This window comes from Dicentrarchus labrax, unplaced genomic scaffold, assembly GCF_905237075.1.
Source record: "Dicentrarchus labrax unplaced genomic scaffold, dlabrax2021, whole genome shotgun sequence".
Classification (NCBI taxonomy): domain Eukaryota; kingdom Metazoa; phylum Chordata; class Actinopteri; family Moronidae; genus Dicentrarchus; species Dicentrarchus labrax.
The window spans coordinates 21,787,842-21,813,798 of NW_026136711.1; the positions used below are offsets into that span (position 1 = coordinate 21,787,842).

Here is a 25,957-nt window from a genome sequence, read left to right on the forward strand (position 1 = left end):
TTTAGTGGTTTTCAATCATTTTATTTGATGTAAACATAATACAGCGCAATATTCTGGTACATTGTTAGGTTACACATTAAAGACACCCCAAATCCCCTTATTGTCAGTTCAGGACTCAATCACTCTGCAGTATTTTGTCATTTTAAAGGTTTATGGTGAAAACAGTTTGAAGGGACTTTAAACTTCATCTGAACATTACTGAAATGTTTTTGGGGTGCTGATGACCACTTGGCTGAGTCGTCATCTAGTAAACACTTCTGAATGATCAGTCTTAAATCTAAAGCCCCTCCCCCACTCCATTTTGCTTCTGCATTACTTCTGATGATCCACTTGTTATCCTAAATCCTGGCCATAGCTGGGCAGTTCGGCCCACTGCTGTCCACACAAGCAGAAGGATTTTTTTTTCATCATATGATAAACCAATTTACAATTTACAATTTATTTTAATTTTCAAGTTTTGACTCCCAAAGCTGTCTTAACTGCACTTAGCTAGGATTATGCAACCTGAACGGAGCCATTAGTCGGTTGTTTGTTCATGCTGTCAATGAAGGGGTACATGCACTTGTCGGACCCCATGAACCGGTATGTAACCACATTGGATTCCCACGGCAACAGTCTGAAAGAGAACGTGCAGTAGAGCTTAAAACACTGAACACTGGCTTAACCAACACAAGAGCACACATGAAGAAATGCTAAAGAAGAAAAAACAGCCTTTTTAGAGGAAATACATTTATTTTTGTTAATAATGTACCTACAGTGTTTAGAAATAATGGTATTATCCACACTGATATTCTGCAGAACCTTTAAATAATGATAATGAAAAACCACAATGAACAAAGCCAAAGCACTTGTTTTTATTGTACTAGAGTCAATCCAAAGACCATAAGCTGGTTAGCTAAATTAACTATGCAGTGGGCTAGTGTTTAACCTGTTTAGTCCCTGACCCTATAAGTACTCTGATGTACTCCTTAAATGACTGGCGAGTCCCTCATTATTCCAAGATGTGAGCTTTGTATCCCAAAACTAACATTGCTGTACCACAGAATTGGTGGAGAACAGCTTATTTTTTATATGTTCTTTAATAAGTGTTGACAGATTTTCCAAAAAGCCTCTTTTCCTTACCTCTCTGTACCCCTGCTGATATGCATAACTGTGAAATGCGTTGCGTTGCACCACAATTATTTTATTTTTTCTGCAGAATATCACTGTTGTTAACACGACTGACCCTGATCATTTTCCCCAAACTTAACTTTTTAAGTTTTTTTTTTTTTTTTTAACTTTTTCCAGTACTGTAGTATTTACAAAAAGTATTTCTGCTTTACTCTAAAATTTCCAACTTTTATTCCCTTGTACCCCACAGTCTAGTTGTCTTCCACGGTATCCACATTAAAGTACCAGTAAGAACCACAAGGTATTTTATTGGTACCTTATTCACACAGTGAAATTACACAGTACATTGTAGGTTGTACTATCACCAAAATAAATTTTTTGGTTAATAGGAAGAAGTGGCTTTGTACTTACGCTCTGGAGAGAAAAGGCAGGTAGGTGAGGCGAGGGATGCACACTAACGGTTGGTCTATCAGGATGGCGTTCATGGCCTGCTCAACACAGTACTGGGGCTCCAGAGGTGGCAGGAGCAGTTCCACTTCCTCCCTATTAGACACAAAAAGACAAATGTGCTGTCACTTACGAGTTAGTATGCAGCGTTTTGACAGCCACTCTAACAGCATGGGTACCCAACTCAACATACCCACATTCACATGCTGCACTTTGGTTGTACAGTGGTAGAAAGGGTAATAGAAGTAGTTTAACATATTTCAGCATTTCTGGGCAATTACTGCGAGAAACCTTTTATGAGAAAATACATTATTCTCCTGAAGCTAGTGGAACAAAGGCAAGCCAGGAACTAGAGGAAGGACCGGGGTTCACTGTAGGATGAAGGAACACACAAATTGCCATGGGGCTAGTTTTTATAAATGCAAAAACTTCACTTGTATTTTAAAGCAAATGTAACAGCGGAGTGATGGATGTTTCAGTGTGTTTTTCAGATTTCTGAATATATTCTTGGTTGGGTCTAAATCACTGTTCAAATGGCAGGAATGACAGGATGTGAGTAATTAAATGACATACCGTATCTTGCAGCCTGCAAACATGCCTGTGTCCACGATATAGGGACACACAAGAGTCGTCTTCACTCCTTCAACCTCCTCGGCCAGCAGCTCATGGGCCAGAGACTCGTGGAATCCCACTGCAGCAAACTTACTGGCGCAGTAATCCTGTCTCAAACGAAAATCCAGAATCCATTACTGCGTCTGCACAAGTATTTAATATTTACAGAGCTTAAACTGCTGTTTTTGTGATATGTAAATTTGTTGTCATTTGTCGACATAAGCAGAGGACTGTGTGAGAGACTGTGACAATAAAGGTGTTATATCTTGTGACAGTGATGTTCCTCCCTCCCTGGTTCACCTCGACACAAGCTGTGCTGAAGAGGCCGAGGACGCTGGCGATGGTCACGATGTGTCCATGATTCTGTGCTTTCATCTGAGGGAGGAAGGCCTTCACTGTCTGAAGCACACATACACATGCATTATTAAACGTGCATTATTATGAGGCAACAAACTGTGCAGTGCTCATATGGCTTGTGGTGACTTAAATGTTGCTCAGTCTTAAGGAAGCTTATGTTGCACGAGCAGCTTCATATTAAGAGGATTTATTCTATACAGCCCATAGTGTTGAAGGGGATAAAGATTTTAACAGAATACATTTTTCATGCCATGCGTCACACTATGCACAATAAGCTGCTCGGTATAGCAGCTGATGCTGAAAAGATTATACACTGTTCAATTCAAAAGCTTCATTTACTGCATTCCAAATTTTAGGCAGTGCTGAGTCATTGTCAGTGTTTGACTTGAAGTGTGTCACCTCCAAAACATCAGATTTGATTTGAAAAAAAGTTAAGTAGAGTTAGGGAACCAATTGGAAAAGGTGGCACACCATCAAAGTGGCTAATGTCTGTGTGGTTTAAGGTTAAATAAAAATCTCATTACATATGTGTACAGAGTAGGCCTAATGTTTAACACTGAAGTCACTTACTGTATATACAAGACAAAAACTGAATGCTTGTTTGTCATTGTCTTGACCGTTTTGATGTTGACACCTGATTTCAATTTGAAAGTTTTTCTAATGTTGACCTTTACTGGCACACTTTATGGGATATTTAAGTTCAGCGTACGACGAAAAAGCAACTTCTGGTCTTCTGGTGGAGTTCTGGTCAATAATTGATTGTCATTTACAACAAGAGTTACTAATCAGGGCTTATAAACATGTTTTTTTCGGTGACATTATTAGATAAGCAGCGATTGCTTTGGATGAACAGGTTAATCAGACAGTATAAGACAGTTACCAGCGACGGATCTAGAGAAATATTGATGAGGTGGTATGGAAATGTGGTGGCAGAAATATATGCTTATTTAATTGCAAACAATAACATATTAATATTTGCTTGGAAAAGTCCCCAAATAAAGATATTTGAACTAAAAAAATATTACATTATTCTGACATATAAATTAAATATCTAAAGGTGACATTAGAAATCAATAAATAGTTTTATTTCCAAATTTTCATACATCTTCCAAAAATGTGTCTTTTTCATTGAGCTTAAGCTTATCATAGTCTTAAATGTGGCCTTAACAGATCATTAAATTATGTGTTAATTTAAGTTTTTTAAGAAAATAATGGAAAAAGAATAAGTATTTGACAGAAACAGCAGGGGTAGCCAGGCCACCCCATACCACACCTCTAGATCCTCTCTAGTTACAGTTACATTTAAGAGGTTTTATCCAAAGTATCTGTTCTGAGTTGAACTGAACATCACTCATCACATGAGTCTGTGATGCACTGACATCTGTATCTATACCTGTCCTCCAGGTAGGATATTTAGCGCTATAATAAATCACAGGCAGCTGGACTTCCTGTCTGGTCTTAAGGATGTTCCACTGCTCATCTAAGAGGTTTCAACACATTTAATATTGACTAAAGAGTTTTCTCACCCAGAAGAGGGCAAGGCAGTTGACCTTCATTGTCCTCTCAATTAGCTCATCAGGACAGTCTAACATGCGCTTCCCAGCAACCACTCCTGCATTGTTCACTAGCATTGTAACGTCCCGGCCCAGGTCCTTTCGCACAATGTCTGCATTGTGATACACATCCTCCCTGTTGGTCACATCCACCGTGTAGGTGTACGCCTTTCCCCCCATCTCACGCACCAGCTTGGCTGTCTGCTCATTGGAACTGGTGTTGATGTCCCACAGCACCACTTCTGCCCCATGCATGGTGAATTCCTGAGCGAAGAGACGACCCAGGCCACCACCCGCCCCGGTGATCAGCACCAGTTCGCCATCGATGGGCTTAGTGCGTGGGCGCAGGACAACCCGCACAGAACTGCGCAGGATGAAGTAAATCAAATCTAGAAGCATCATCTGGAAGTCCATTAGAAAAATCATGTTGATCTACTTTACTGCTTAAGATCCTGATTGTCAGAACAAGTGTCTCAGTAGACCTGCAGTGGATTAGACTTCACACTCGTTACCGGTGAAGGTGTGTTTCCAACTGCCCAACTAAGTGTGAGTGCAAGGATGCAGACAGCCAAGCTGGTGTTTTCCTCCTTCTGTGGCCCTCAGCGTCCGTCCACGGTTCATTTAAACACTCTCCTCCTGGATTAGTGGAAAATACCTTGAGCTCCTAATAAAACCACTTTTGTTGCAAGCTGGGAATGTATGCATTTTCACCGTGGCTGAGGAAAATAACATGTGCCGGACAGCATTACACTGAGTTAAAGATTCCTGCAGTTTTAAGGTCTTTGTGGGACATTACTCAAAGTTCACAGCTTTCAAATACCTTACACGTGAAACTCACACGGCACATACGACATAGGCCGCCTCTAAATACTATTCTTATATAAAATAACATGCACCTTTATGTCAGAATAAATGTAAAATATCTGAGTCATATGTGTAAAAACTCATTTTAAAAGGCTTTTCAATAGAAACAGAAGGCAGAATAAGGGGACGTGAGGAGGAATAATACTGTACGAGTTTAATCACCATGACTGACTTGAAACTGGACAAATTGGTTACTTTTCACCCTTTGTTTCTATAACTTTAAGGTACCATAAATATCTCTAAAAAGAATTATATCAGAATTATATCAGTGGCTTTTACAGCAGTATATTCCTAATGTGAAACAAGGAGGACTATATATCAATGAATTCCAGCATCGGCTGAACTACCAATGAACAAAATTAATGAGTGTTTTTCATATTTTTAAGTAATACAGAAGCAAGAGTGTGAGAATGAAAAGCTGTTAATTAAGTACAATCTCTAAATACTCCCACATACATCTTGTACATGCCCATAAGGACAGCACAGTGGCTCAGAGGTTAGCACTGCTGCCTCACAGCACAGTTGAGCAGTAAGATACAGTTAACATTTTTGGTTCAGAGTTTGGTGAAGGGACATCATTCAAGGACAAGCTCGGCCCTAGTTCTCTGCCCTGTAGAGCAATCAGAGTCATACTGAATGAGAACAAGGAGATTATGCATGAGTGAACTGCAAATCTCTGCATTGTTACTTATGTCCCAAGAAGGTGGCTTGTGTCTGTATCACGTTCTTGTTTTCCAGGTGAACACTGCAGGCCTTGTTTAGTCATGGTTGGCATGTGAGCCAACACGAGTTTTTGCTGACAACAACCTTTTGACCTGGTGGAGCTTTGTATCTCACAACAATATGATATAATATATGCAGAAATATATTTACAGAAATGGGTCAAGACTGTGAGAAGGAAGTTAGTTTAAATACTGCCAAGAATGTTTGCCCTACTGTGAGTTGTTGAGCAACACACAGTAGGGCAAATAGCAGCAAAGATCCCATCAAAGTGAGTGCCTTGAATCTTGTAATACCTGAATATTGGCATGCACATAAAGTGAGCTGTGTCTGATTGTTTGCCAGACAGTTTCCCTGTTTGATATCCCATAAAAAATATACATTGTTGACTGCAGTGTGTCAACCCTGGGCTATTTCTGTTTTGTGAGTTTACTGAAAACACAAGATTTCAACCTGCTGATGCTTCCAAATGGACATTCTTTCACCTCTTTGGATTTCCAAAAATATGATTTGGTTGTGACATCGGCTTCAGAAATTAAGACTATTATTAATTTGAAAAGAAAATCAGAAGGTTTTCCTGATTAAAATCAATAAGGTAATAAATATATGAGAAAAACAGTGGGTGTAAGTGGTGTCAATATGGACTGCGGCTATATCCAATGAGTGCTTACTGCCAGTTTACAGGAGCAGTAAATGGACAAGGTCCCTGTCTCTGCAAGCCACACAGTTGTGTAGAGGGGGCCAAAAGATAGGGGGTCATAGGGAAAAGGAACCACAACTGTAACACACTAATACTTTGCAGTTCTTAGACTTGAGCTTGTGGTGTTTTGAGCACTATAATCAGTCATCACCCAATTTCCCCTTCCCCCAACACACACAGAAGGCTGCTGGGAATCTTAGAGTGGAGGCCTGCACTGTCCACAATGTTGTTCTTTTTGCATGAATAACCTCGGCCATAGGAGTTTCATTAATCCACCCTTTTCACATGTTGAGGCACACATGGGCCTGGGAAGCTGGCTGCTTCACCAACAGATTGAGAGAGAGAGAGAGAGAGAGAGAGAGAGAGAGAGAGGCAGTGAAAGAATTTAAGCAAACAGACTTTATACTTGTGACTTTTACATAAAATGTATAATACCTTGCAAATGCAGCTCAGTAAGGGGTCTATATCTTACACTTTATTCTGTTTCTGATTTTTCTTATAACTTGTCTTTTCTGTACATAGTACTGTCTACATTAGAGTGCTTACACAGGACAAACTGTATCAAAAATATAAATGCAGTGGGAGGAGATCTGATGCTTGGACAAGATTAGAAAAGCAATGCATTCGGTTAACTAAAAATCCCGTGAACATAGACATAACGCCATGAATGACGTTACTATGATGTATTTATTAATTTGGTCTAAGAGATCGGATTTAATAATTGCTTAATTGATCTTACATAGCCACCCTAAACTGATCTGTGTGGGTTTCTTATTCAGTCTTGCCCTTCACTTTACCTACAGTGGTGAACTGTGTCTTTAAGAGCCTCCAGAGTTGACACATGAATAACTTCCAATCCACCGAGCAGCTTCAGCTCCTGATGCTCGCAGTGCTGACCCACCTGACCACAGTGGATGACTTTACCAGGACAGCACTCCTCTGTTGCATAACTTTGGACAGGTATTGCTGCTCAGTGGGGTTCAGTTATAGCGCACTTGTGTTGGGTCCTTCGTGATGACAGTCTGGAGGAGCAGCTCTGTCACTTTGGTTTGTCTCGGAGTGTCTTTATTCCTCGTGGGTCCGTGTCAGTCGGGCTGTCGGGAAACGGGTCTGTGTTGCACCGGCAGGGACCCGTCATGCATCAGCAAAGGATGGAGGTCTGACCGGTCCTATGGCACCTGCTACTGCGACCAAGCCTGTGTGTCCACCCTGGACTGCTGCCACGACTATGAGACAGTCTGCCCAGGTGGGTGTGTGTTGATAGGAAAACTTTTGTTTATCACATATTAAACTTTATGTACTTCTTTGCAGAGTGATGATATGAGTGAAGTTTGTTTAACACCAGTTGTGAAAGAGATATTCAGATATTTTACCTAGGTCTAAGTAAAGTTAAAAATACCCCTGCATTGAAAACGTTACTTAAAGGACCAGTGTGTAGTTAAGATTTAGTGGCATCTAGTGGTGTAGTTGGAGATTGCAACTCCCTTGCTTCACCCACTTCCCAGCCAGCGCAAAGCAAAGGTGGTTGCAAAAAACATGAATGGCCACATTTGGATCCAGGGTTTTTCCATTCTGGGCTCCATGTGAAGATACCTGCAGCGTCGGTAGATAAAAAATGTCGCATTCTAAGGGAACAAAAAAACTATTCCTATATTCAGGTGATTATACACTAATGAAAACATACCTATGAAATATTATATCCCATTTCTGCTAATAGATCTTCCTAAATGTTACACACTGGACTTTTAACAACAAATAGTAGCTTACTAAAGTAACAAAAGTACTGATTTGCTAGGCCCTAGAAAGACCCCTGTCATTGTGAAGCTACTGTGTCATATAGGCTACTATATTATTATTATTACTGTACATTACACTTATTACTGCATATTACTATTATTATGTAATGTTACTATTATTACATTACTATTATGCTTATTTTAAAGGACCAGTGTGTAGGATTTAGTGGCATCTAGCCGTGAAGTTGCAGGTCACAACAAACTGAACACCACTCACATCTGTAGCCTATTTGACGACCTGGGAATGAGAACGGGCTGTGATGTGTGTAGGAGAAACTATGGTGGCCGTGAAAGTCGCAAAAAATGCGAAATACCCTAAATATAGCCAGTGGACTGCTGTAGAAGTATGGCGGTTCAACATGCCAGCCTCCATGGCAACCAGTCATGGCGTTGGTAAATAAAAACAACATTCTAAGGTAACAAAAATACAACCATTCTTATATTCAGGTTATTATACACTAATGATAGCATATGCAGTATCATACATCCAGTGTCCTGATTTGTGTGATATTCGGATTTCCTGAAATTAATGTGACAACTATTCAGGGGTTTCTTTGATGTGAGCTTAATTTTTTTTGTCAGTTGTGTGTGCTCTGTCTCTTTCCCCTCAGCGGTGTCCTGTGTGGTGAGTGAGTGGACAGAGTGGTCAGGCTGTGCCGAGCCCTGCAGGGCCACGGTCCGCAGGCGGAGCAGGACTATCCTGCAGGAGCCGCTCAATGCAGGAAAACCCTGTCCCCATCTGGAGGAGCACGCCGGCTGTGCAGAGTATTGGACTCAGCAAGGGCACTGTCACAACTCACTTGGTGAGTAAACAAGCCTTTAGTCTACAACAGTGCATCATATTTAATGCGCTGGCCATATGTCTTGTATGTAAAATCTTAGTAACTAATAACTAAAGCAGTCCTATAAATGTAGTGAAGTAAAAAGTACAATATTTACCTGTTGTGGAGTAGAAGTACGATATAGCATAAATTGTACTTAAGTAAAGTTCTTGAGAAAATTTACTTTATTACTGCCTTATTGACATTTGAGATATGTCAGCAGTGTTAGATAGTAGAATTAGTGTAGATTTAGTGAAAATAAAATCTGTGATAATCCTGTATCTGCAGGCTTGAATAATTTAATTAATATGGGTCATAAAAAATAAAAATTCTTATGTTACTTTGTTGTTATATGCATAAGGATTAAATATTTTGTTGTACTGAATACTGCAATGCTGGACTGTATGTTTCATGGTAAAAAGAGTGATGGAGATACTGTTGCATGGCCTTTAGACATACTGTAGTGGTACATGCAGTGTGGTTGATGACATTGCCCCTAGATATCTGATGATGCTGTTTCTCTGAGCTTGCCAGGCTGTCATTTTATCTTTCTTTCTTTTTTGTGTAGTGCATCTACAGAGAATCCTACATTCATGAACATTTCAACCACATGCCCATTTTAGATGTTTGAGGCCTCGTTTTTTTGCAACATACTTTATGTTCACATGTAATGTTCGTATCATGGATGCCTTCTCTGCAGTACCAGCGCTTATTATCACGGGTGGCTATGGCAACGCTAGGAAGAAAAGAGACATCCCTGACAGCAACAACATTACAGGGTAATACATTCACAGAGTCCAGAAAAATGTGAAATTACACTATATCTCCTCATGTATCCTTGTTATGTATTTAGTCTGAGTTTGGTTTCTGTGTGTGTGTGTGTGTGTGTGTGTGTGTGTGTGTGTGTGTGTGTGTGTGTGTGTGTGAATGTGTGAGCCGTGTGTGTGTGTGTGTGTGTGTGTGTGTGTGTGTGTGTGTGTGTGTGTTTGTGTAAAATAGGTATTGTGTCCAGTTTCAGTTGACCTCTCTGACAAAAGGATGCCAGCTGAGCGCGAGCCCACACACGCAGTGGATGCAGTACCTGACGGAGGGGCACCGTGTGTGTGTCGAGTGCCAGCCACCTGCTCTTACTGCTGGACAGACACACTGTGCAGGAGACGGAGAGGAAAATGATGTGGGAAGGTGAGAATGGAGAATATTGTCACATCACTGCTTGCCCTTTTATTACCATGATGAAAATAAATAAAAAGTTATGTGTATGTTATGTTAACATTCTTTGAATTAAGAAAGCTACACAAATGTAAGCTTGTGTTGTTCAGGAAATGTTAATGACCATAAGAAATAGATAAGGTATTTGTTTTTTTTAAAGCCTAGCCCAGGGTTTATTCATCCATGCAATTGGCTTGAAGTTAATTTTGGTCATATGTAAAGAAGCTCAGTGTTGAACATAACTTCACTACACTAATAAAGGTGACCTTTCTGCCTCACCATATGGCAGACTTTTCTGTAATCACCAGATAAAAATTATATTTGAGTAAAATATAAAGTAATTACAGCTGTTATTACTCAAAAACACACCACTTGTTCTTCGTTATTAATAATAGGTTATCATTTTTTGCACAGGAAAGTTTGTTACAATATATCACAGATTGGTTTAATTGCTCTTAATATTGCTTGTTTACTAATGTATTCTGGCCATAAACAGCTACTGAATCCTACACGCTTGTCAACTCACTTGGACCATTAAATTCCCTTTTCTGGTTCATGGAACAACAGTTAAACATTATAGCAGCACAGATTTACTGTATGAGGGGAAGAATGAGTCAACAATGGTGTGAAAGGACAATGAAGTGGTAACCTACTCACCTGCCAAGGAATAACCCAGTTTAGAAGACATTTGAGGAAATACAATTACTTGCATTCTTGCTTAAATTAGATGAGCAAATCCATACCAGTCCCATGTTTGAACTGTATATGTAGCTGGAGCCTTAAGCTACATATGTTGCAGATTTTGTCACAGAGCCAGGCTATCTGTTTTCCTGTTTCTTTGTTAAGTTAAGGCTAATGGTAGCTTCATATGTAGCCCACTTACCATAAAATGCAAGCTTAAAGGACAACACTAAAATTGTAATTTTCTGTAATTGCATTGTTAAGAAACAAATTATTACACCTTATTATTATTATTTTTTAAAACCCTATGCAACTTGCCATGTAGTTTTTGAGAGAAGTCAATTTGCAGCCCTCAATTAAAGGTGGGGTCAGTCTTTCATTCATTGTGGAGTTTTCTTGTGAATAATAATAATAATAATAAACAAAAGTTCTGTTTACATTCACATTGTGTGTATCCTTGAGGTCTAAGAAACGAGATTAATGCATTTCCATCCTCTTAAAACACTTGCAAAGCTGTGTTTGAAACTTGAATTGTTTACTTGCAATCAGTCTTCTTTTAAGCCTTTGTTGGCGCATTGCTGAATATCTTGATTAGTTGAATAGTGTGTCAGCATTGGTAGGAATGTATATTGCATCACCGGAGTGCATGTGTGCTGCATTTACATCAATACAAATAATACAGGGACCCAGTCATAGAAAAAATGCTTCATAGTGCTACTAGAGGTCAAAAACTCTAGAGAACCTTTTAATCACAAAACACATTCATCCTAACCCTAGTCACCCTAACCATATCCATAGGGGTATGTTTTTGAGTGGGCTTGTATTTAAATAAAATTAAAGTATATCTGCAAATTATTATGTGCTTACCATTGAAGTTATCAAATATTGTTCAACACTGTTCTACCTAAATTTCAGACACAATACCTGTGTCTGTATTTTGAGAGGCGCAGTGGTGGATCCAAATTGATTACCAATATGTGAATCAGTTGTGATCAGTTGTCACAGGATTTGTTTTTGTTTCTTTTTCATCCCATAGCACTGGGATACACACCCTCTCAGATCTGACTGGTAACAGTGAGGGCTACCACTAGATGGCAACATTGTTTTTTATATTGGATTTAAAGAGAAATCTTAAACTCATTCTTCCGTCCCTCCTTCCTGCAGAAGTCAGTCTCTCCAGTGGCAGGCGGTGGGAAACCCTCGATGCAGGGGTGTGTGGAGGCGTGTGGGGAGGCTGGAGGCCTGCTCCTGCCCAACAGCCCACAGCTTCCTCTTCATCTAACATCTTCCTTCCTTCTGTTAGCCTCTCTCCTGTACATATTTACTCAGACACGTACATAAATAACAATCTGCCAGTATAATTACCAGCAGTTAAAGAGTGCTGGCCAATGCTTAGTTATAAAGACCAAATTTAATCTTCTCCAGATTAGTGCATCTACATGTAAACATTTTATTAATAAGGTTGAATGTGGGCCAGTGAAAATTCCTATTTCTTAGTCAGAATATAATTACTGTCCTTACTGCACAACACAAACTTTAATCATACATCATTGCTATTTTGGGTTGAATCAAAAACTGAAAATTAACAATAAAGTAGTCAAATGAAAGTCAGCAATTCCTAATCAAAATGTAAAGTGATCTGATTTATTTCATTTTGAGTCATCCAAGGGAAAGGTTGCTTTTCTTAAGAAATAGAAATATCTTGAGACATTGAGACACTTTTTTCTTACATGACAAGTACTGGCTCTGTGTGAATCACAACCAGTCACAACGCCAAAGTTACAACATGCACTGAACAATAGAACATTTATACAGAAACAACAGCATAGAAAGTCAACAGGTAAAAATTTGTATTATTTTTTTTTTTTACAAAACAGACAGCCTCGGGACCTACAAACAACATTGTATAAGAGCTGGCTAAGGTCGTTCAAATATCTTTTTTTTTTTCAATTCCCTGGAAACAGTGTACTTTACAAAGACTGATGGCTTAGGCAAGGTTGGGGTCAATTCCACTGAGAGCTTACGGCGTAGAAAAAATATAGTTTATGTTTTGAATTTGTACTAGTTTTTAATTTCTCATGCTCTAATACTGGTTCCTTTTATAGTGCCATGTGTGATGTGTGTTTTACTCTATCAAGGCATCCTGAATCGACCCCAACCCTGTAATACAGTGTTAGATTCAGAGTATGTGGAATTGGGCTACTTGCTGAAGCAGTGCTTCTCACTGGGTTTTGGAAACTACCACATGTCCTTGAAAAGGGTCCTATGGGGTTTTAACAAAAATGAAAAAGACTTTAACCTCTTTACAGATAAATTTAGCAGCTGGCGCAACAACCAAATTCTATTTTAAGTTTTAACTAAATGCATTTCTGTACAGTGGGGAGTCTTGTGGAAAAGTTTGAGAAAACTGTGCTCTTCATCTGAATTTGTATCAATAAATGAGAAATAAAACAAGTCACTTGAGTGTGTTTTCTTCATAAAGCACGATAGTTTAGTCCTTTGATTCACATCAGAATTTCTCCACAGGGATCTCAGTGAAATGAAAAGCTCTTTTATACTATTAGATTTCATTAATTTGAGGGCTCCCTTGGAGATGGAGGGGAGTAAAGTATCCAAATAAAATAAAACAAAAATGACTTGTAAAGATAAATGAAGATTTTTTTGTGTTATTGTGGTATCATGTCACAGTATTACAGTCTAGGTAAAATCACAACACCATGCTTGATGTTTTTTTGCACTACCTTTTCTAAAAGCTTAAGATTATCATTACTGGATTTCAATACTTGTGTTTATGTGTGTGTATACACATGGGTAATTGTGTGATATTTTCCCATAATAAATCTCAGTTCTCTACAGTGCTTGCTGCCTGTTCGTGGAATATTGATTGTCATCATTGTTGAGAAATATTTCAATGAAAAATGGTCCCTGACTACCATAATATAGAAAACCTAAATGATGGGACAGAGGCTCACATGATGCTTCATGAGAGGTTGTGTGAGCTGAATGCCCTTTGTCTTGAAGAATTTAAACTTAATGATCCAATTTTTTAATTATGTAATACACTCAGAAGGACATGTCACTATTTAAGAAAACATTTTGAAATCTCCATGGACATCTAGGTATAACAGGGTAAAAATAGTTGAAATGTTTGGCATACATTGGCCTTGACTTTAAATGAGATAAAGATGTAATGAAAAGTTAACATCCAACTTGAACCAAATGTTTCTCTTGTTAATACTGATGTCATCTAAACAAGAGAAAAGAAGCGGATTGACCAAGCTTGCAAGTTCATCATGTTTTCATTGTATAATTTAATCTGTGCCACTTCGACCTCATAATGTGTTAGAGAGAATTATACATGTTTATTGGGAAAATAATTGATGTATAACTATAACCAAAGGAGCAGTCATTTAAAAATAATTAATTCTGAATATCATCAGAGGCTATCTGAAGAATGTTAAATATCTGCAGCCAAATGTTTTTTATCATTTTAAAAATAAAATCATTTAATTTGGGAACATCTCTTTGCAGATGATATCTAAGTTTATATTTTTAAACCCTTTTGCATGATCATATTTATTTTTTGTGAACTTTACTAATATTAGCAGATACTTTATGTGCAACAACGGACAATGATTAGAAATTTCATAAATACAGAAAAGGGAATGTTGTGATACAAAGTGAATTTGAGCTGACACTATGACGCTGCATAAAATTAATTAGTCATCAGCTCAAACCATCCATCTTTGCCAAATTATATGATGCGTGCTAAATGAGATTCATAAAATGCTCCTCCCATCCCTCTCTTGACAGTTGTAAATGAAGCTGCACTTCAAATATTAAATGTGCTAAAGTGATCATAATTTCGTATACCATTGTAGATCCGTTGGTATTACAATCTGTGTTACATCTGCATGTGGAATCAGAACTGCAGATAAAATATGGAGAAAACAAAAGCAGGATTTCCCCGACATGCATACATTCATATCGGAAACAGTTCATTTTGTTCCATTAAGCAGCAGCCCCACTGCTCTAATGCCCTGGCTTTACAGTCACACACACACTTATACACACATGCATGGTTCCCTCTGCCTCTCACAGTCATTGCTATTCCTTTCACACCTCTGCTTCTCTCACTATGGGAGAGCAATATGAAATGGTTCAACTCTGTGATTAAAACAGGAAATGAAATCAGGGTTTGTGATTAGACTTAACCACAACACTAAAAATATTATGTAGATCACCTTCTGCTGACTTTTGAATCAAATTTTACTCAACGCCTACATTCATAATGACCTCTTTTATGTGCATCTTATACCAATATTTTACAGTTTGGTTCACATTCTTTTAGAATTTGTTTGGTTTGGAGTGAGGTTCTTCTTCACTCATCTCATTAACATTGGAGAAAGTTGTGATCACATAACTGCTTACATTACAAAAATATTTTATCTTCACATTTTAATTTAGATGCCATGGGGTTGAGGAAGGAATGGTGAACAGTAGGTTTTTAAGTTTTTGTATTAACTCTGGTCATGTTGGGTTGTCTATATGGGTGTATTACTTACTTACTGTAGATATTCAGCACTTGTGTCCCTCTATAATCTGTGTGAAGTGTGTGGTCATTCTTGTAATATGTCGTTTTAACAGTTACAATTAAGTGTAAGATTTCTGTGATATGTGGCATTATAAACAGATAATAGAGAATGCATTGTGGGGAATTGTAGTATTTATGGGATGCTACAGAGATTTTAGACATAAACATAACAATGTACAAGGTCCTTACATCATAATGTTGCTTTTACACACTACTCATAAATATGCACAGTGAGGAGTGGATCTGCTAGCATGTGACTACTGTGCATACCTGTCACTTTATGGGTACATGCCTGTGTTGTGTGTGTGTGTGTGTGTGTGTGTGTGTGTCTGTGTGTCTGTATGTGTGTTTTTGCATAAGTGTTAAACATACGTTACATGCAACCAGACCTTACCGCCCCAATTAACAAACCATTGCAGAGCTGTTGCCAGCCTTTGAGGCGGCTGCTGTCACCATGGAAACTAAGTGTACCTATCCTAAGATTGTCTTCCATACCTGCATGTATCCTTAGTAGGAGTGTGTGTGCTCATGCATGGGTTTTATCATGTTGAGCATTAACAACTGACTTATACTAAAGTTAATCTGCCTGTGTATATTCAGTACTATTACAGTTTATGTTAACAATTTAAGGAACAAAATAGAGATGAAAAACTCTCCATCTTTCTGTGTCAAATACATGCATATTCCATCAACTGAATGTGTGATCTCTTTGGCTGCTTTCATGTTGGTCAAAGGAAGGCCAATGCATGCTGAACATCTGTTAATGAAATCTAAACTTTGTCAGTAATCATATGCTGTAAACATAAAAAGAAAACTATATTAGAGGATTTTCATATATTTATTTCTAAAAGCGTATCATGTTTTTATACGTTGACTGGTTGGGCACATGCATGCTTCATAAATGTGCGCTTTATGCAGCAAGCTTATTATTTCTGGCTGTTATGTTAGCCCATATAAAAAAAAATCTTGGTCCACTACCATCCTTTAAAAATGATACTGAGGTGCTAAGACATTATTTACTGGTCAAGATCTGAAAGTGTCATCCATTCTCACCATGATATGATAACATAGCAGTTGGCAAAATACTGTTCAATAAAGAGCGCTCATTATAATGGACGGTGGACTAGAGCTTCCGATAACTGTAGCCTCTGTGCCAAGACATTGAACCTCATACAGGATTACTCTTCACATATGATTATGACACAGCAGACTAGCAAACCACATATTTCTATAAGGAACTTTCTCTTATCTATATAAAAATAAATCAGGTAAGACAATCTCAAGAGTGTGTATACATGAATTACCATCAGATCACCCATCCACATTCACACTCACTCACACACATGCTCACACACTTATATGCAGCCATGCGCACCCCTAGAAATGGAGATGACTAAGGCCAGTTTTGGGAATGGAGGGCACAAGTAAGTAGCTTATAGGCTTCTAGGTCCTCTCCTGTATCTCCAAGACTACAAAATGAACTGGGACTCAGTAATGGGATAGTGGGCAGCTGGGATTTTTTCCCTGGAGAATATAGAGATGACCCCCGGCAACGAAACCATCATTCAGTTGGGTTACACCAGTTATAACCACTCTCTCAGCTTCTCTGCTTCCACAGGGGTCTCTGAGCAGACCAGTTGGCTACCTGGGAGTGCTCTTTTGTTTTGTGGGTGTGTAATACCGGTAATAGGAATGAGTTGAAGGAGGGGCAGTGACATTCTCCAATTTAGAAGTGTTTTTCTCCCAGAGTATTCACCACACATGTTCACCCTGAGCTTAACGCCCATTGGCATGCTCAGGTACTTTGTAATTTAAAATGTTTCTGTGAGACCCTTTGTCTCTCCCTCATCCTTTGTCTCTGGCGTATAGCATGTTTTTAGTCTGTCTGGTGTCTCCATCACAAACACTCGGGCCAAAGCTTTCTGTTTATTTCTGTTCCACTTGTACCTCAGAGGTTTTTATCCGAAGTATTTTGACGCCCCCTCTCAACCTTTGGTCTACGTGTCATGTCAGGTCCTATGTGATTCTCATGAGCTACCCCACGAATCCCTTCAATGGGGAACAGACAGTTCTGGCCCAGCATTTTTTGGGCTGCTTCTAAGTGATTGGTGCCTTTCTGGTAATTGATGTTGATGCTGCGTTTTGGGCTTGAACCAGCCAAAAGACGCTCTGAGGGACTGGTGTCAGAGACGTCGCGGAGGTGCTCATCATCGTCTGTATCAGCGTCAATGTATTTGCTGATGGAGGAGTCGTGGAAGGTGAAGACAGTTGGGGCCAGGGTAGTGCTGTCTGGGGACTTTGGTGGGGTTCTGCTGCTGGCAGTGGTGTACACAGAAACTTCAGGGCTTAACAGAGAGTGGTCTGACAGGACTGAGCTGTCTGAGAGCGGGGAAGGGCCTGACTCCCCATCACTACGACAGCCTCCTTTCGGGATAAGGTTTTTTGAGGTGTTGCCAGAAAAGAAGAATTTCCGTGCATTCTCTGAATATGAGGGCTTTGTGACAGACATGGGAGTCAGCATGGGCTCACGCTCCGCAGTGGCCTGCTGGCCTTTTGCGCTGCTGTGCTGGGACAAGGCTGTAGCCAGATTGTGGGAGAACCGGTTACTTTCCTGAAGACCAAGGTCCATTGCTGGACTATGGGGGAAGCGTGGATTCTCCTGGAAGTCTGTAGCACAACTGATGTAGCTGTCAATGCTGGACAAGCTTTTCATATCCCCCACGCCTTCTCTGGTTCCTAGCACGGGTTGCCCATGATCTTGGATAGCCCCAAGCTCTATCTCATCCCTCTGTTTGCCAACTCTGGAGCCCCTGTCTTTAGCATTGAGGTTTGGCTGGGATTGTGTCTTGGCCATCTGGTTGTACATCTCCTCTAGCTTCTGAACATTTAGCCTCTGGGGACTGGTGGCCCGGGCCTTGTTGGGAGAGCCTAACTCCTGGGCATTGAAGGAACGGTTTGAGCTTGTCTCTGATGCCGCCCTCTTTGGGGTCCATTTCCAACGGCTTGGAGAGAGGTGGTTGTCATGAGGCCTCTCACTCTTCTCCACCACCACATCCATCAGTTCTGCACTACGAGCAAACGCCTCTTTCAAGTTCATGGAGACAATGCTACCATTTCTCTTTGCCCTCTCTAGGGCTTCCCTTCGTTTAAGTGCCTTTTCCTGTCTCTTCTGCTCCTTGTAGAATTCAGAGAAGTTATTTACAATAATGGGAATAGGTAGGGCAATCACCAGTACTCCAGCTATGCAGCACAAACCCCCCACTATCTTCCCCAGTAGAGTTTTTGGGTAGATATCCCCATAGCCTACTGTGGTCATAGTAATAGTAGCCCACCAGAAAGAAGCTGGAATGCTTTTAAACTTTGTATCCTCCTCATCCTTCTCAGCAAAGAACACCAGACTGGAGAAGATCATGATGCCCATGGCCAGGAAAAGGATGAGCAGGCCCAGCTCATTGTAACTCCTTCTAAGAGTGAAACCCAGAGACTGAAGACCTGTGGAGTGACGCGCCAGCTTTAGAATACGCAGGATACGCATGATCCGAAATATCTGAACTACGCGACGGACATTCTGAAATTGTAGTACACTTTTGTTGGATTCTGTCAGGAAGATGGTGACGTAGTAGGGCAAGATGGCCAACAGGTCAATGACGTTCAGAGGACCCTTAAAGAACTTCCACTTGTTGGGTGAGGAGAGGAAGCGAAGCAGGTACTCCATGGTAAACCAGGCAATACATACAGCTTCCACATGGGCCAGTTGTGGGTTGTCTGAAGACTGGCCAAACTCATCTGTGTCCTGCAGCTCTGGAAGGGTGTTCAGAGACAAGGCAATGGTGGATAGCACGATGAAGAGGATGGAGATGATGGCAAGGATCTGAAAGACAAATGTATAAAAGTAATATGAGTAAGGATTGCAGGATCAGGGAATTACATATCAGTTAAACTCAGATATCAGATATGTATTTAAGATTAAAATTCCAGTGTATTTACGGTCAAAAAAAGTGTTTTGCTTCAAGTATGAAAGTGCTAACTGTGACTGAATAATAATAACCTTAACCTTAGAGAATAAAAAACCTTCAATAAATGCCTGACTAAGTGTGTGATTTGCTGAGAGCTAATGGATTGGATTGACTTGGTCCAGTTATTTATTCATGACTCACTTATCAGGATTATCCACATGAGTGACTTTGCTTGACTTGAAAATAATGTTTAGCAACCAATAAACAAAAGCAAAAGCATCATAGAATACAGTATGTGTGACTGCTAAAAAATCTTCTTTAAAGTTTTCAATTGTTGGATACTTTTCAAAAATCAGATTTAAAAGTTATATATGTTTTTTTTTTTAATGTAATAAATTTAATTGAAAAACAGAAAATTGTTAAGACTTTTGGTTTACTCAAAACCACAAATGTGAATCTCATTCTGGCTCTAAAAGAAAACTCAGGGTAACGTCATTAGGATTAAACTTTCGGGGACCACAAGTACCTACACACAATTCCATGCCAATCTATCAAACGGTTGGACCGACTGACAGACTGATATTGCCATCTACATGCAGAACACTTTTTAGATTTACAGTGAGTAAACCAAATTGCATACAAACCTCAGGAATGAGTATGGTCAAATAGAAGCTAGATGTTAAATGAAAACAGGTCATAAACTCTAACCACCGTTCTATGATCACAGAAAGAGTGGAAAGTGCTGACCCTACTCAGTATCCACCAAATCTTTGACATGGTGAATTAAATAGCAAGGTGAAAAGGTTTCAAGGCTCCATCTGAACCATAGAATAAGGGTTATAAAACATTATCCTCATTCTTTTTTCACAGGTTTTGCTCTTTAATGGTCTCTGTATTTATAGAAGAGAGGCCTATCACTGCCTGTCACTTACTCCCCTTGCTGTGGTACCAACCTGACATATAAATGAACATGCAATAGTCACATAGTAGCAGAATCCACTGCACTAGATGATGCCTGAATCACATTACACAGTACAGAGAACTCATCTGGGAAGTCTGTCAGAAAACAGCATCCTGACACACACACACACACACACACACACACACACACACACACACACACACACACACACACTACCCCACTCACACTTCACCAATCATGCTAACAAGTAAGTATGTAGAGGTAGACTACACCTCTTTTAGCACCGTATGACAGCTCCCTTCTCAACCAGTATTCAGAGTGTAAACAAAAAATCCTTGCCTTGGCTTTGAAGTATATTATTCTTGTAGCTTGAGTTTGTTTGATCTAAATAAGTGACTATACTTTAATACCACAGTAAGAAATACCAGAGGATATGTTGCACTGCTATCCAACCTTTTATATCCCATCAACCACATTTACAGTCCAGATAGAAGATACTTATAGCCTTACAGTTTCCAGATTGATTTTATGTTTATTGGGTGTATTTTGCCATTAAGAACTGACTTTTGTGTCCTGTTAAAGTTGCGACTCTTTAAATCCATAAATTCATTGATGCCACATCATACTTAAGGTCAGTTTACCAAAATTACATGAAATAATATTTTATCTTCACCTAGAGTATATAAACATGCAAATATTTTGGTTTTATTTTCCCCAACATGCTGTATCAGCTACTGAAGCATTACGTGAAAAAAGTGAAACACTATAGTTACTCCGCATCATCCATAGACCTGATAAATCCTTCTACTGGGGTAGTTTTTATTTGAACTAGTCTTTAGAAATACTGACTATCTAATTACTATCCAAAAGGAACAAGTGAGAAAGTATCCTTTTTTCTCCTTGATTTAATTTTCCATAATATTATTTGGGTAAATGTTTGGTTCTGTACACACTTGGATATGTATTAAGCTGCCTTTGGGGCTGTGTATAATAAATATGCAAATTCTAAATGTATGCAGTTTTCTTTTTAAGTGTTTATTTCATTACTCATATAAAAATAACCATGTCAGACTAACATTGGCTATCCCTGTGTGCGGGCCATTCATAGTAGTTTAATAAAGAGTTTCCAAAATCAGCTTTCCTCAAATGTGGGGATGAAGGGCACAAATTCAACAGCACTCTCTTGATCTTAGTGCTGAGGTACAAGAGTAGGGCTCCTACCTGACCTGAGTGATGATGATTCACAGAAGAAGCATAATCCAGCAGTGTAAATTGTGTATATTTATCATAAACTGACAAGTGTTCTGGTATTCTGGTTTACAATAATTGTAATGCTTCTAAACAAGTATTACACAACAAAGCATTACATATTCTGATTACTAAATACACAAATTTTGTGTAACTGTACATCCATAATCCATGATGAATGCACCTTTGCGGGAGGCTTCACAACCAATCATAGAGCTGTTCCTTTAGTGGACCAAGGACAGGATTACTTCATGAACTACAGTCTGCATTTGTTATAATAACTCTGGATGACTCCAAGAAATCCTGACAAGACCAAACAGCACAACTTAGAGGATGAGTAGGAGGATGTAACTGGAACACAGAGCCTGTTTCGGCAATAGCCCACACGAATGAGGTTAGGATGTTATATGACGAAAAACTGCGAAAACTTGATTTTTATTTCTTTAAAGATGAGTGCAGCTTAGACCACAAAGCATATAGTCATAAGACATATACTGACATAGTTTAATATAGATGAGTATGAAATTTCCATCTATTTCAGTGTGATTTAATTAAAATTATAAATATAAAAAGGCCCTCGTCCCTGCTTTTGTTAAGCTTGCTTAAAACCTCATTCATGAACTGGATCTACTGGTCAAACACACAGTCACTTGTGTAAACAAATGAGCACATGATGCAGGGCTTCCCTACATATTGTCCAGTGGAATTAAAGCACAGCAGCAGAAATAGGGCAATAGCAACGGTTGTTAGGAGTTGATTGACAGTGCAAGCCTTGACAACGGCCTAATAATCCACTCCTAAGGGGTAAAAGTGATGGCTAAAGAGGCAACCTTATCTACGACCAATCAGAGCAGGAGGACACTGTTGCCATAGCGTCACGGCAGACATGAATAATGACCGTATCTGTTTATTTTCTTCCCTCTGTGCTCCTCTTCTCCTGCCCTGGAGAAAATCTATTTGAATCAAACACTTGAAGAGCATAGAGGTGCTGGGACTGGAGAGTGAAGGTGGAACTGACGAGTGCAGCACAAAACTGAAGGGACAGAGAGGGTGCAGTGGTGTCTGTAATGGAAAATAATGACGTTGTTAAAGAGGAAATTATTTGTACAAAATAAATAACATATTGCTTGTCTGAGGTTATATTTGTAACAACCTCTTAAAGTTCACTCATTGAGTACCATACCCAATTATAATGAGTTAGAAAAGGGATGGACACATACTGCTAACAAATCTGAAAACTTGAAGCCACAGGAGATTGTGACTACAGAAGAGCAGGACAAAAAAGGGCAGAGGTAATAGGATTGAGAAGCTATAAAAAGGTTGCTAATGAAGGTGCTGTGTAACATTATGGTTATGAGGTCAAGTTCCACTAGGAAACCCTGTACATTTCCCACTGGCCTATGTCCCTGTTGCCTCTGCCTCTTCACACTGTGCACTCTAACACTGCCTTGCTTGTCTTTATCGCTTTCTATCCTCGGTTGTTTAATGTCACGGAACGCTAATTTCATCAAGTTATTGCACTGTAAATCTGAGATAAACCCTTCAGTGCATATAAAGGAGACCGCAAACAAACACATGTCTAGGAAAAGGTTGAATGGAGCTCCAGACATGATTGTAATGGCATCAACACAATTACAGACTATTTATAGACTCTCAGTGGACCCAGATGCAAATAAGATGGTAACGCTGGCTACATCCCAAAGTATGTACATTATGACATGCAAGTTCAGTGATGAATACTCTATTAACAAAACTAGATTATATGGACACAAAAAATTTGAGTGACTCCCAGCAAATGCTCCTTGGTGGCCTACTAAAGGGAAGAAAAGATGAAGGGTGGGAGATATTTATATCTAGAGGAGAAGAAAAGACAACATGTGTGCAAGAGATGGAGGAGAGAGAGAGAGAGAGAGAGAGAGAGAGAGAGAGAGCAGATTGACAGGAAATCCCACTGTGACTCTAAACAAAGCCAGATCACACTTGTTCGTGTCTTTCATGGCACATTGTCATGTGGCTCAGCAGACACAATGGTCCGCACAGACCCTCATCTTCTAGGACAAGGTGACACCAGCCCTCATTAGACTGTTTGAAAAAATATCTGGGACACAATTGGTGTGAATGACGCCCTAAAAACCACCCAAACACATACACAGCCATTTGACATTGTCCTCTGAGTTAACAACATATGGGAGATACGCTATTATTATTATATGAAAGAGGGAATTAAGCCTTCAGACATGAAAGTCATTGGCTTGTACACTATACATACACCAACACAATTTCAGCTCTCTAGAGGCGAGGTACGTAGACTTGGGGCTTAGAGAGAAGAAAAACTCATTCATTTACAATTATGCCTGGGCATCTTACTGTAGCTGTACTTGTATAGTTTGCTCTACCACCAGGTCTCATTCAGATACAATGGCCTAGTTTTACGTTGGCTTTGTCCCAGCAGCTGTGATTAATTTTCTTTGTGCTACATTGGTTTTGTCAGGGTCGGGTCCATTCATCTGTCTACCCAGCACTTGTCCAACAAGGACAGAACCTTGAACTTTGCACTTTTTTATATAGTCTTTAAAAAAAATGAGAAATATTATAAATCACATGTTAGACATTGAATCGCTAAAAATAAATGTGAGCACAGGAAATTAGTGGTCACTGAGGCCAAAAATAAACTAGAAGAGTAGATGTTTGAGGTGACTGTTATGTTTTGTTGTGTGTTTAGTTATGGCAAACCATTCACTTTAACTACAATGGGTTCGCACATGTGCAACAATTTCAGTTCACACACTGATGTTACAATTGACCTTTTTAATGTAAAAAAATATTATTTATCCAACCTGTGACCCAGATCCACTCCAAAATTTAATGGGTTCTTCTGTTGCCCAATTTTAATGAAACTTGGTGAAAGGGTGTAGTTTCATTAAAATTGGGTCAGTAGTTTTTCCGTAATCCTGCTGACAGACAAACTGCACTGAAAACAAAACGTCCTTGGGGAGGTAACAGTAGAATTTATAAAACCACTGAATGTTGGTATATTTTATAGGAGTATAGGGTTTTTTGGCCACTTGGGGGCAGCAAAATGACCTCTAAATGATCAGATCATGTTAGCCGAATGTTGCCTATTTGCATTCATTTGGAGTCGTGTTAGTGGCCACACGCTACAAATACAAGTTCAATATTCACTTGCTTAGATTTGGTCATTTGGTCATAAGAGACATTTTCTATCAGAGATTTTTGGTAAAACAAGGTTTATGAGAGTGGTGAGCGTGAACAGTACATTCTTGGGTCGTAAAAAAAATAATGAGTTGAAAGACACAAAATTGCTAAATGCTAAAACATATTGTGAAAGATTGTGCTATTGTTCTTTCAAAAGTCGTTTCAAAGGTGTCTGCACTCAGGCAGCTTGGTTTGAGGTTATACTTGATTTAGTTGTTCATTTGGTTCAGCTACCACTGGTTTGGTGGGGCTCAGGTTAGTGTTCTCAAGTTTGGTGGCATCCCAAGTGACAATTCAGGAACTCCCAGACTCCCAGTGCTCCAAGTGCTGGCACCTTTCTCATTAGCAGCAACAGGAGCAACAGACACACCGCTGTCCTTTAGCAGTGGAAGCTCTTGTTCCTGTGAGTCCCAACCAGTGCTCACCCAGGGAAACACATTAGACCTACCTAATAATGACAGGTAATACTCTTAAACCTCCACTTAACACTTAAATAGGCATGCACTGAAAAGGGTTTGGTGAGTATTATATTATTTTCAGGGTAAATCCAGGTCTTGCTTGATCACTAAGATCCCCTGACTAGCTGACTTGCTTTCCCATCATCCCCTGAGCCACAGCCGAGGCCACAGGGATACCATGCAACACTCTCCCAGCCTCGACTGCCAGCCACTGTCACCATGACAACCCCCTTGAAGCTCGACAGGAGGTGGCTACGTGGACCTGCTTGTGAAAAGCAAGTCTGACAGAGTCTCCTTCTCTCTGTCTCTCCCTCCCTCTCTCCCTCCTTCTATCCCTGATTTGTACCTTATCTAAAGCTCACCCAGCTTTGAACCATCTGTACGGCTCTAGTCTATCTCTAGGTTTTTCTCTTGTTTGTGACAGACTGCTGTTTGCATTTCAGGTGCTATGTTGCCCTCTTTACATAATTAAAACATTATCAGTTCAGTTGGTTAATGTTGTTTTATAACACTGTTTGCTTGATTTTTGTAATTTTTAACACTGTGTTCCTAAAAGTACTCAATTACAAAGCTCCCTACAACCATCCAAACACCATCTTCAGGCCCAGAAGTTTGAATTGTATGCCACACTTTGCTGTTATATCATCCAGTCATGATTGGCTTGGATTGGAATCGCACAACCACAGTATCGAT

General features: G+C 39.5%; 3 protein-coding genes across 3 annotated transcripts in view; 1 reads left to right on the plus strand and 2 right to left on the minus strand.

The window, feature by feature from the left end:
• Positions 1–4,690, minus strand: rdh20 (retinol dehydrogenase 20). Its single transcript, XM_051414676.1, has 5 exons — positions 4,053–4,690; positions 2,470–2,568; positions 2,131–2,276; positions 1,522–1,653; positions 1–616 (listed from the first exon to the last, which is right to left on the minus strand). Exons 1-5 carry the CDS (start codon positions 4,503–4,505, stop codon positions 496–498), a joined length of 951 nt encoding a protein of 316 aa, XP_051270636.1. The 5' UTR covers positions 4,506–4,690; the 3' UTR covers positions 1–495.
• Positions 4,691–7,255: 2,565 nt separating this feature from the next.
• si:dkey-7k24.5 (somatomedin-B and thrombospondin type-1 domain-containing protein) lies at positions 7,256–13,324 on the plus strand. Its single transcript, XM_051415437.1, has 5 exons — positions 7,256–7,609; positions 8,771–8,962; positions 9,681–9,759; positions 9,980–10,162; positions 12,035–13,324. The coding sequence occupies exons 1-5, from the start codon at positions 7,378–7,380 to the stop codon at positions 12,150–12,152; spliced, it is 804 nt and encodes a 267-aa protein (XP_051271397.1). The 5' UTR covers positions 7,256–7,377; the 3' UTR covers positions 12,153–13,324.
• kcnb1 (potassium voltage-gated channel, Shab-related subfamily, member 1) overlaps positions 12,493–25,957 on the minus strand; it is a 33,297-nt gene continuing 19,832 nt past the window's right edge. Inside the window, exon 3 of the mRNA XM_051415435.1 lies at positions 12,493–19,335. Coding sequence (XP_051271395.1) covers positions 17,413–19,335 — 1,923 coding nt within the window. The 3' untranslated portion in view covers positions 12,493–17,412. The remainder of the gene's footprint in view (positions 19,336–25,957) is intronic.

Coding starts and splice junctions, on each gene's coding strand:
- rdh20 (XM_051414676.1), bottom strand. CDS start 4,505: ATGATTTTTCTAATGGACTTCCAGATGATGCTTCTAGATTTGATTTAC. Junction 2,277..2,469: donor TCAGCACAGCTTGTGTCGAG/GTGAACCAGGGA, acceptor CGTTTGAGACAG/GATTACTGCGCCAGTAAGTT. Junction 617..1,521: donor CTGCCTTTTCTCTCCAGAGC/GTAAGTACAAAG, acceptor GTTCTCTTTCAG/ACTGTTGCCGTGGGAATCCA.
- si:dkey-7k24.5 (XM_051415437.1), top strand. CDS start 7,378: ATGACAGTCTGGAGGAGCAGCTCTGTCACTTTGGTTTGTCTCGGAGTG. Junction 7,610..8,770: donor CTATGAGACAGTCTGCCCAG/GTGGGTGTGTGT, acceptor CTTTCCCCTCAG/CGGTGTCCTGTGTGGTGAGT. Junction 10,163..12,034: donor GAGGAAAATGATGTGGGAAG/GTGAGAATGGAG, acceptor TCCTTCCTGCAG/AAGTCAGTCTCTCCAGTGGC.